The sequence below is a fragment of the Eubalaena glacialis genome, chromosome 5 (assembly GCF_028564815.1).
Source record: "Eubalaena glacialis isolate mEubGla1 chromosome 5, mEubGla1.1.hap2.+ XY, whole genome shotgun sequence".
Classification (NCBI taxonomy): domain Eukaryota; kingdom Metazoa; phylum Chordata; class Mammalia; order Artiodactyla; family Balaenidae; genus Eubalaena; species Eubalaena glacialis.
The window spans coordinates 102,596,410-102,608,102 of NC_083720.1; the positions used below are offsets into that span (position 1 = coordinate 102,596,410).

The 11,693-nt window shown below is 48.2% G+C and overlaps 1 protein-coding gene across 2 annotated transcripts; it reads left to right on the plus strand.

Moving 5' to 3' along the window:
- The first annotated feature begins 1,926 nt into the window (after positions 1 to 1,926).
- PRDM8 (PR/SET domain 8) lies at positions 1,927 to 5,700 on the plus strand. Of its 2 annotated transcripts, none has more exons than XM_061191517.1 (3): positions 1,927 to 2,145; positions 3,140 to 3,371; positions 3,775 to 5,700. In XM_061191517.1, exons 1-3 carry the CDS (start codon positions 1,927 to 1,929, stop codon positions 5,400 to 5,402), a joined length of 2,079 nt encoding a protein of 692 aa, XP_061047500.1. In that variant the 3' UTR covers positions 5,403 to 5,700. The 2 variants fall into 2 exon arrangements, with proteins under 2 accessions (XP_061047500.1, XP_061047501.1); XM_061191518.1 differs by having other exon boundaries at positions 3,778 to 5,700.
- Positions 5,701 to 11,693: the final 5,993 nt, after the last annotated feature.

Here is an 11,693-nt window from a genome sequence, read left to right on the forward strand (position 1 = left end):
GGCAAAGGCGACCGCGCGCGGGCGGCAGAGCCCAGGCTCTCGCCCAGCTGTATTGTGACCGACTCGAGGCTCGTGGCGGCCGCCGCGGCGACGCGAACCCCTATTAGCGCGGCGTAGCGAGGATCTTTTCACCGTATTGTTAGGTAGAACTGCATTTTAATGATTGGTCCCTGCTGTTGCCCGAAGTGACGGGGCGACCTCTCCGCACAATGAAACGCTTGTGTGAAAGAGACTTTTAAAAGGAAGAGAAAAATTGGAGCATAAAACGCTGAATTGAGGAAATTGAAAAGGAGAGAATAGGATTCCGTTGAAAAGGAGGTTCTGAGAGATTCTGAGGGATTTTTTAAAATGTATTTAAATTTGCAGTTGGAGATCAGAAGGGCTACCTTGTGTTGGGTAAAATGCCCAGGGATAGATGCTGTAGCATAATAAAGTAAGTTTCTACTGTATGGATATTTTCTCTTATTCCGCCTGGCATATACAGCCCATACTTGACATTTGGGGGATGTAGCAGAGTGAATGGAAAAGAGGCTGACCGAAGTTTCATGCTCTGTTAGCTGGAAAGAAAAAAAAAAAAAATAAAAGCACTACCTTGTAATCACATTTGCAAGATTAATTGGTTAATAGACATTAAGATAAAAATGGACATGACTAATATTATTCCATGAAGAACAGCTTCTCAGGAAAAGAATTAGCTTTCCCTTTCCTGCTACTTAAATTGTACAAAATATACTTAAATAACTGCCTATGGAGACGTTATTAGGGAAAAAACAACTTGGAGGAATCTTTTAATCAGTTAGAAAGAGTAAACAATGCAGTTAGTTTAAAGCCACTTTAAAATTTAAATATCTGTTTTGTGTGTTTGTTTGTTTAATGATAAGTCTTGTGGGGGGGTGTCCAGTGGCAAAGAGAGGAAAATGTCTCCTATGACAGCTTAATAATAGAGAGCTCTCCATCGGGGCATCACTTTCTGAATTGCTGCGGATTAAACAGCTGGAGAGCCCACCGAGGTCTACTCAAGCGGGGCTGCCCCCTCTTGCCCAGACAAGGTCCTATCTGGGGGAGTGAGCATTCACCAATCATTACACACGCGGTATTTCAGACTGGGGACCCTTCAGTCCTGCCTTATACCTGCACACTTCATGAGGCACATGTGACTCTATCCACCCCCTTGTACAACAAGGTAACTGGGATTCACCCTCATCCATAAATATGCATGTCGAGAAAAAAATAATTACCTCTGCTTGCTGCTTTTAATTAAAGCCCTCGGAGGGACAGTGTTGGATTATGGTAATGAGCAGACACACGTCCCCTCTTGTGGGCTGCAGAGAAAGGTTAGCTGACATGGAATCAGTGGCCCTGACACTCTACTTGAAATCCATTCGCCATGCTCCGCTGTCTCCGCCTGCTCGCTAATGCTGCTCCCCTCTTTGGAAGAAAAAATAGAATAAAATCAGCTCTCCGGCGCCCAGTTCAATACCTAAGAGTAGAAGAGAGGAGCTTTTTCCCAAGGGTTAGAAGTTTCTCTCAGTCTGGAAAGTCTATAGGCTAGTAAAAAATCCTATTGTTCTCCCCTTCTTTCTCCCTCCCCCCATCCTGCCCCATCCTCCCCCAAGGTAATGAAAAAAGCGATCTTCTCTTTCCTAGCCCAGTTTTTCTTTCTCTCTAGCAGTCAGTCCGCTCTGAGCTCCCCCATCACAATTTTTTTTTTTAATTTTTAAAGGAAAAGAAAGTACTCTTCGTTGGCATCTTTGTAATATGCCAGATTTAATCTGCCGTTGGCTTTATTTTTGAAATAAGAGCGATGCAAAAACCAGGCAAATTCAAGAAAAATCTGTCTAGTAGTCAAAACGTTCTGCCTGGATTCATAGAGGCAAAAGGAGTAATGTAACTCGCTTCAATTGTCCTGTGTATCTGTCTTCAGTGATGGAGGATTCGGGCATCCAGAGAGGCATCTGGGATGGAGATGCCAAAGCTGTCCAACAATGTCTGACAGATATTTTTACCAGCGTTTACACCACCTGCGACATCCCTGAGAATGCTATATTCGGTCCCTGCATCCTGAGCCATACTTCCCTGTACGACAGCATAGCTTTCATAGCTCTCAAGTCCACCGACAAGAGAACGGTCCCTTATATCTTCCGGGTAAGTCTTGGCCGATGCTGTGTAGGGTTATGAAGGTAATATCCTCTTGAAAATGGACTAAGAATCATTCTAATGACAAGCTAAGACAGGTTCTGAATGTAGAAAATGCAATGATACGTGCCATTCTATTTTACACACCAAAAATTAGAAAAGGAAAATTAAACTCAAAAGTATTGTCAACTGATTTTCCGAAATAAGTGACAAAATTTGATTTTGAATGCCAGGTGTGTCTAAATCAGTGCCTCAATTCTGGGCTTTCCTGGAGATGAACACCACTTCCTTAACATTTTGGGAGGTTTCACTAGGGTTGAGGCTATTTGCATACTAAGTACTTGCTATAAGTACTTTTATTATAAACATTGGGTGCATTTGCCTTCCAATCCCAGAGGCCTCTTTTTCGCTGGAATATTACTCTTTCTGGTTAAGCTAGCTAGTGCCTAGAGTTTGTATTTAAATAAAAATGTTAATGTTTTGACAATAAAACATCATTAAAGTCATATGTTTGAGTGTGAAAAGTCCTCTCACTTCCTATTCTTTCTTTACAAAGAACTATTAATTGTTTAAGCCAAAATTAGGAAGATGAGTGAATGTCACAGAATAATTTTTAAAGCCTAAGCCTGCTTTTTACTTCTAAAACAAAGAAAATTCCCCATACTTTTGCAACGTGGGATAATTTAGCAATCAATTCTTAAGAGGTTAACACTAATTTGAATTGTAAGAAGAAATTTGCTAATTTGGTGTTCAACCAATATATGACGACTTAAATAATCTACATAATTGATGCAGCTTTCTAGGAACGTTATCTTGCCTGCCGGCCACAAACATGAGGATGGATGTCAACTCGGGTCAAGTTTTTGGAAGCTTGACCTCAGATAATTCTTTGGGAAAGAATAACAGAGGAAATGGCCCTGGCTCCTGTGGCTTCATTCTCTCACAAGAGTCTGCCTCCCTCATCCCCTTCCTTCTTGCATTCTTTCTTTTTTCTAAACTGTAGGTAGACACCTCAGCGGCGAATGGTTCCTCAGAAGGTCTGATGTGGCTGCGTTTGGTCCAATCAGCCAGAGATAAAGAAGAGCAGAACCTTGAAGCCTACATAAAAAACGGACAGCTGTTTTACCGCTCTCTCCGCAGGATTGCCAAAGATGAGGAGTTACTTGTTTGGTACGGGAAAGAACTGACTGAGTTACTCTTGCTCTGCCCCTCTAGATCCCACAGCAAAATGAATGGTAGGTTGGCTCTCGACCTGCGTCTGGGCCCTTAGCTAGCGGGGGAGCGACGCAGGGAGCGGCGGGGCTCACTCTGGCGCCTCGGCGCGCCTTTCCTCCCTTGGAGTGACTCAGAGAGAGCTTCTGAGATATAGTCCGGAATGAAGCTGGGACAGCTAGGTGAGGATAACTCGGGGCACGCTTGGCTTAATGACTGCACTCCCCCCAAATCAGGAGGGAAAGTTAGATCGGGTCTTTCACGATGTTCTGTACTCAGGCACTCAGGCCCTGAGAGGCGAAGGTGGATTTGTGAAGGGGGTGATGGCAAACTGGCCTAGAGACGATGCTGAGTAATCATGTGGTGTGTGTGTGTGTGTGTGTGTGTGCGCGCGCGCTTGTGTGTATGTGGTGTTTGCTCACTAAGCAGGGTCGTCCCCTTACACATGCCTGGAATGCAGCCAACGTTTCCAGTTTGAGTTTCCCTATGTGGCGCATCTGCGCTTCCGCTGCCCCAAGAGACTTCACAGCGTTGATGTGAGCCCCCGAGAGGAGCAAGGCAGCGGCGTGGGCACCAAGGATCACGGGGGCGGCGGCGGCGGCAAGGACCAGCAGCCGCCGCAGCCACAGGAGACACCCTTGGGTCCCAGCCCCAAGTTCTGCAAAGCCGGCCCGGTCCACCATTACCCGGCCCCCTCCTCCGAGGGCGGTAACCCGCCTGCGGCTGGCGGCGGCGGCAGCGGCAGCAGCAGCAGCGCGAAGCCGTCCACGGACTTTCACAACCTGGCGCGGGAGCTGGAGAACTCCGGGGGGGCTAGCAGCTGCTCCCCAGTGCGGAGCCTCAGCGGCGGCAGCGACCACCAGGAGGCGGAGCTGAGTCCCGACGGCAATGCCGCGGGCGTGGGCAAAGGGAAGAGGAAATTCCCGGAGGAGGCGGCGGAGGGCGGCGGCGGCGGCGCCGGGCTGGTGGGGGGCCGGGGCCGCTTCGCCGAGCGGCCCCCGCCCGCCTCCAAGGAGGACCTGGTGTGCACGCCCCAACAGTACCGCGCCTCGGGCAGCTACTTCGGCCTGGAAGAGAACAGCCGCCTCTTCGCGCCGCCCAGCCCGGAGACAGGCGAGGCGAAGCGCAGCGCCTTCGTGGAGGTGAAGAAGGCTGCCCGAGCGGCCGGTGTGCAGGAGGAGGCGGCCGCCGACGGCGGGAGCACGGCCGCCGAGGAGCAGGACGCGGGCGGCGGCGGCTCCGCCACGCCCGTGGCCGCGTCGCCGGCCGGCTCCGAGAAGCTGCTGGCCCCGCGGCCCGGGGGAGCGCTGCCCGGCCGGCTGGAGGGCGGCAGCCCGGCGCGGGGCAGCGCCTTCACCTCTGTGCAGCAGCTGGGCGCGGGCGGCAACGGCGCAGGGGGCGGTGCAGGCGCTGCGGCCGCGGGCGGGGCGGGCGGCGGCGGCCAGGGCGCCGCGTCGGACGAGCGCAAAAGCGCCTTCTCGCAGCCGGCGCGCTCCTTCTCTCAGCTGTCCCCGCTGGTGCTGGGCCAGAAGCTGAGCGCGCTCGAGCCCTGCCACCCCGGAGACGGTGTGGGCCCCACCAGACTGTACCCCGCCGCCTCCGATCCTCTGGCCGTGAAGCTCCAAGGAGCTGCGGACCTGAACGGAGGTTGCGGGTCCCTGCCGAGCGGCGGTGGCGGCGGCGGCGGCGGGCTGCCCAAACAGAGCCCCTTCCTCTACGCCACCGCCTTCTGGCCCAAGAGCTCCGCCGCCGCGGCGGCCGCGGCGGCTGCGGCCGCGGGGCCCCTGCAGTTGCAGCTGCCCTCGGCGCTCACGCTGCTGCCGCCCTCCTTCACCTCTCTGTGTCTGCCCGCGCAGAACTGGTGCGCCAAGTGCAATGCCTCCTTCCGCATGACCTCCGACCTGGTGTACCACATGAGGTCGCATCACAAAAAGGAGTACGCCATGGAGCCCTTGGTGAAGCGAAGACGGGAGGAGAAACTCAAGTGCCCCATTTGCAACGAGTCCTTCAGGGAGCGCCACCACCTCTCCAGGCACATGACCTCGCATAATTGACACGGAAGGGACTCCAGCTTTACACGCGCGCACACGCACAGTCGAGCCCTGCAGGAGCAAACACACGAGGACATGCACCACCTCCTTGTGACCTGAAACATCGCACCCAGACACACACACACACACACACACTCACACACGTGCTCTGCCCCCAACCTTTACATCCACGTGTTTACCCGTGACCTACACTACACACACACACACAAACACACACACGAGACAAGATGGTGGATTTTTTATTGGGTGGGGTGTTTAAGAGGTTTTCTTTTGAATGCACGTATTTTCACTTTCCCCAAAACAAAGTACATTTTTAAAAATGTCATATATTGCAACATATTGATGCATTTGTCATACGTTTCTACTTAAATTATTAAGCACTTACGACTTAGATGGAATAATATGTAAGGGCAAAATTTATTTTAGATATAAAGTAAAGGAGGAGGGTGAGATGCTTTCTGCATTTCTTGATTACAGTTTGTGTTCCTACAAAAATAAGCAAAACAAATAAAAAGAGGGTCACCATTCAATTTAAGTTTCCAGGGGGAAGTGCATGTATCATGAAATGATTATGGACTTCAATGAAGAATGTCATCATTATGTAAATATGTATTTCCTTTTAATACAAAGTGTAATTTTGTGCCAGTGAAATGGAGTCTGAATAGTTATGTGTTTCTTTTATCCCTGGAAAGATTTATTAAACTTTATATAGATTATCTGGATATGTTGGATGCTTTGACAATAAATGACTATTTTCTTCAAAGCAATTATTGGGAAGGTGTTTTAAAATGTTTTTTGTAGCTAAGGGCTACATTCTGAGTAGATACCACATATTTTCATTGAGTGCCCGAAAAGAAGGGGAAGAAACTTCAGAACAGAGGAATGATAAACCCTACCCCACTTGCATTATTTACTCTAAGCCAGTTTTGAGCCTAAAAGTGAGAAGACAAAGTTTGATTATTATTTGGAAAATCTTTATCTGGAGAGTGTTGAACTTCTTGATCAAAGGACCATTCATCTAAACAAAGATGCCTGCCATGAAGCTAACCTGTCCCTGGGATGTCATCATTCTTTTCAGCAGCAGGATAACTAGCATTTTCACAAGTGGCCAAAGACAAACAATTTTCAGACCTGGATCAGGGAGACCAGGTGAAAAGCCCACTTTAGGTTCTACTAGTGATGCTTACATGGAAGAGTATCTTGTGCTCTAGAACCCTTCAGCTTTCTGTCATTACCCATTAAGAGACCCTATGGAGAGCTTCTTTCAAAACCAAGGTGAAATGGCCATGGTAGTCTATGTATTGGCCCAGCTTTCCCTGCACAGACTTGAACATCTGCACAGCCTCTGGAAAAAAACTAGCCCTAGAGCATTACAATACAGAAGACCTTGAGAACTTTCCTCCTCTCCCTGCCCTTCCTCTTATGAAATGTCCCTCTGTACTCTTCATATACTTACAACAGTTCTGAAACAGAGTGTATGTATGTAGGTGTATGTGGTATGTCCAGAAACCAGTAGATGCAAAACCAAATGAATGATGATCCTTTAGGTCTTAGGGTAGCATGTACTTAATCCATGGACATCTTCAGAGTCACTCCATAGGTGCTCTAGAAACGAATATTACACTGTTTTATCTATCACACGAGGTGTTCTTTCCCATTTGTAATTCCTTCATATCTTGCCAACCCTCCCCTATGTCAGAAGAAGGATATTTGTGAAAAGGTCTGAAATGTGAAACTTGTACAAGGTCTCACTGCAGGCCTTCGATGGTTTTCCCTAAAAGGATTTTGAAGCCTTCATTATCTTAAGAGGACTACATAACGAGTTACCATTAGGCAGGTAGAGACCAGGGGTAAGGCAAAGAGATGTATGCATAGTGTGACCAAGATTGGTGGAAAAAGCAGGTTGACTTTCTTAAGATTATCCAAGTACTTTTTGTGCTACATTTCTTTGAGGCCTGCTCTCAGTTTTCCTAGGCAACAGTTGGGTGATCTGAAACACTAATCCCCAGCAAAGTGTGATGAAAAGAACAGTCCAAAATTCCCATTCTAACTCTTCTTTGCATGACTAGTATGACCTTGCATCATTATTTGTATCATTAATTTACCTGCATTTTGGTTTTCTTATCTGTACAATGAGTGAGACAGGTTCTGCTATCTTTAAAGCACTTCTGGCACTGGAGAATTGTTTTTTCTAATGGTCCAATCAGGCTCCAATTAAACCTAAAGGGGGCTTTCTAGAGAAAAGGCCAAGATTGCTTTGGAGTAAATTTGATGGCAAGAAGTGAGAAAGATATTTGGAGGTAAATGGAAGGTGGGCTGCAAGAGATCCTTAAACCACTATGCCTGAGAGGCTGACTAAATTGTCCATGCCTGGAACACTAGTGGATCTCTAGAGCAAAAGTTTCTTAAATACCAGCCAACCAACCCAGGTTGCCTGGGGCCTAACTTAAAAACAAAAACCAAATAACAAACAAAAAACCTGGAATGCCCCTTTGTTTCTGTCCCATCCTTCCAGAATCTTCCTTTCACTAGTTTTATTACATGTTGGGGATTCAAAGATGAACTTAGGTCTACAGAAACAGTAAGTAAATACTGCTTTTTGAAAAAGACTTCCCCATAGTGTAGAATCTTATTTTTTGAAGGACGCATGTAGACAATTTTGAGCTTCCCCTGTGTTTTCCTTTATATGGTCATTAATTTAATCACACAATCAGGAAGAAAGCCGAGCCTTGGCTGAGCTAATGCCCAGGCGATCCAGGTAGGTGTGTTAGTGGCAGACACTTTAGGGCTGGGCAGTTTTGCTGACCAGTCCGCCTACAAGACTTTCTTTGGCGGGAAACAGTAGGGGAAGGGTGCCCAAAGCTAGTTTTGCCTTCAGCCAAGACAAACTGAGAAATGTTTTTTTTTAATGTTGCATTTTCAAGGTTTTGGATGTATCTTAACTTTGTCAAATGAGAGTTTCTAAAATCCCATAATCCCACTCATCTGCCAAGCTAGCTGAGGTTGCTGGCTGAAGCCGTAGGCGTAAATGTCTGCACCCAGCTGCGGAGGAAACAAGGTCACAGGGTCATGCAGGCTTGGAGCAGGCTGGTGCCGTGAAGTCCAGGCTGGTGACCTGAGCTCCGAGTGCCTGCCGAAATCGCACGTCCTAAAGACTGGGGAAAAGGCAACTCAAGCGGCTGCCGCACCAGCATTTGCTGTGTCCCAGTCTGGGGCAGAATGCTTGAGATTGACCCGGCGCCTAGCGTCTGCGATCTCCAAGCGTGCTCTCTGCGCGGATTGCGAACCCCTCTCCTCTTTGGGCGTTTGCGAGTGGGAGGGGGGACGCTTCTATTTCCCAAGATGAGCTTGAAGAGTGTAGCTTACGCGTATAGGTGTGCGGAAACCGGAGGGCTGGGGAAAGAATGCACGCACATCTCTGCACCTGTTCGCAGGCGCTGGAGAGCCGAGACCGAAACCAGACCCACCCGGGAAAGTTCCCAAGGTCCTGGGCCCACTCCTAGGCTCTGTGGCTCTCCGAGGTCCAGAGTACCTTGTGTAGCCGTCGCGCCCGCGGGCCAGCCCGTTTCGAGCACGTGCCGCCGCAGCCGCCGCAGTCGGGCGCCTCGGTGGAGGTGGAGGGACAGGGGTCCAGCGGCGTGGCGCATTTCCCCCTCCCACTCCCGTCTCTGAACCGCTGTGCACCGCTCGCTTTCCGTCCTCTATTAAGTTTGCCCTCCCCGCAGCTTATCTCTTTAAGCTCCCTGTCCAGTGAGCGTGACCCCCAGCGCGGAAACCTGGGACACCCGGGACCAGTCATACCCAGAAAACGACCAGGAAGTGCACGCCCTACTCCCCCGACTCCGAGGGCCCCAAAGCGGCCTCGCCTCGTGAGTCAGGGGCTTCCCCTCTCTTTCTCCATCCATGTCCATGATCGTCCCAGACTCCCTTCCGCCCGCTAGGATCGTGCAGCCGGCTCGGGTGGAGGAGTCCACGATTGGTCTTGCAGGGCCCCGGGCAGATGCCCTTGGGGAGGCGCACAAGCCCAGGTCTGTGGCAGCCCTCAGCCCTCGGCGGCGCGGAGACTCGGCGCGTAAGCAAATCATCGCCGACCGACCGACCTAGCGCGGGCAAGCGCGGCGACCGAGGATCCACGCGCAAATCTAAAAAAGGCTTTAGATTTTTTTTTCTCCCCTTGCCCAATCCTATATTCTGGAATCGGTTGGCTCATTCTGTGGTACCTCCCGTTTCCCCTTCCCTCTATGCCTCCTGACTTCCACGCTCTTTTCCGTCTCTTAAGTACTTCTGGAGATTTGAGATCTTTCCTGGAGTTTTATTAGGAAACCCCCCTTTGATGATTCTCAACCATTCAGGCAACCCTCTACTCCCGACGGGAGACTGCACTGTCAATTTACTGGGCATTGAGGACTACTGCACACCCTCCCCGGGTTTTCAAAGAGATGGGCAAGTGCCAGTACCCACCCAGACAGACCCCCCCCACACACACACAGCCACACACACACCCATGTGTGTCGCTTCTTGACCAGTTCCTCCTAGGAGAGGAAGCAGCCGTCCTGACTTTTGAACTGACGTGCTTTTGGCCTTGCTTGGAAATATTGTCGTCCCTTGAAGGCGCAAAAATACCTCCAGGGGGTGTAGAAATACCTCACACCATTCCCAGTTCAGCCCAGAAGCTGAACTGGGGATGGGTGAGAAGCTGGGCCACCTCCTTTTCCTCTTCCAAATGCGTTTCGGTTGACAGGTGGGCCATGAAGCCTAGAACGATGAGGCAGAAACCTAAGTGTTAGGCCGGTGGGCCTGAGTGCCTGCTGGCCCCATAATCTGGCTGGGCGGGCAGAGGGGCACTCTCTGCCTCTCTGCTTCACAGATCCTATTCCTAAGGAAACTTTTGCTTTTCTTATTTTAAATTGGACTTAAAACTTTTTAGAAACATGTCTATTCTCCAGGACTAGACGATGAAGAACCTGAAGTAAAAGTTCTTATAAAAAATTCTTTTTAAGAACTCTCTAGGGTTAGAGGTCTGGTAAGGTGTTCTACTTGAATAGCTAACCTGGTTATGATAATTGTTATTTACTTATCCCTTTCCAAGTTGTGTGTGTGTGTGTGTGTGTGTGTGTGTACTGGTATATATATGTATGCATGTTTGCACACATAGTATATATTTACACATATATGTATATATTATGTGCACACATATGTATTCATATATACAAATGTACATATCCATTTTAGTACACACATAGACACAGAACTGGTAGGCACTATTCTAAGTACTTTTCATATGTTGACTTGGTTTAATTCTCACAACCTACCCAGAAGGAAGCCTACTAAGGGTCCCACTCCATCAAGTTTTAGGATTGTGTGGTTGGTATGACTGTCATCTTGGAACAGAAAGCTGATATGCAATACCATAATGTAATGGAAATAATAGTGGATCCTAAGTCAGAAAGCCTGTCTGAATTTTGTGACCCTTCCATCTATATGTCTCAGTTTACTTTACTTGAACTTGTGAATAATAATACCTGTGGGCTTATCACACAGATGTGTCTTGAAAAGCAAATAAAATCATTCATGTAGAAGCTTTGATAGTATTATACACGATTGACTTCGCAGTTGGTGAAAGAGATATACTTTTAGCCTCAATTTATCTTCCTCAGGTGGTCAGGAACCTCTATAAGAAATCCTCAGAAACCTCTATAAGAAATCTTTTGTGGTCGTGGTCTTGACTTTCTTTAATGATCTTTGCTCATTTTTAAGCAGAGGTGGGAGTAACAGCTGGTTTGATTTTGTGGATGTGTATTTAACTACTCAATGCTTCTTCCTTTCGTCCCAAACTTACAGAAGGGTCACTGAAAAAATATTTGAGAAATAAAATCAAGCAAGCCATCCAGGGATATGTAGTTTTAATTACCTTAGCTAGAATAATCTTAAACTATAAGTACAATGTGTTCCCAGCACTTAAAAATTATATGCACTCAAAACACTAAGAATGAAAAGGGCTATAAGAGGAGTCCTAGCTATAATTTGCCTTGCTGTAGAAAAGATGATCAAAGTGCAGAAGAGTAGCCCATTTCTCTTCCTGAGTACCATGTAACAAAGGGCATCTTGCTTAGAAAGATGTCTCAGTACTTAATGAAGACAACTCTGGGTCTGCAGATCATGGGGATCCATGAATGATACTAAACCATGAGTCAATGTCATTAGAAGGGGGCCCTGACTCCAGCTCACGTTTTTTAGTGTTTTTAAATGGACCTTGAGCTAGAACGCATTATTTTATTGTACATTTCCCCTCCT

Coding starts and splice junctions, on each gene's coding strand:
- PRDM8 (XM_061191517.1), top strand. CDS start 1,927: ATGGAGGATTCGGGCATCCAGAGAGGCATCTGGGATGGAGATGCCAAA. Junction 2,146..3,139: donor CGGTCCCTTATATCTTCCGG/GTAAGTCTTGGC, acceptor TCTAAACTGTAG/GTAGACACCTCAGCGGCGAA. Junction 3,372..3,774: donor ATCCCACAGCAAAATGAATG/GTAGGTTGGCTC, acceptor TTGCTCACTAAG/CAGGGTCGTCCCCTTACACA.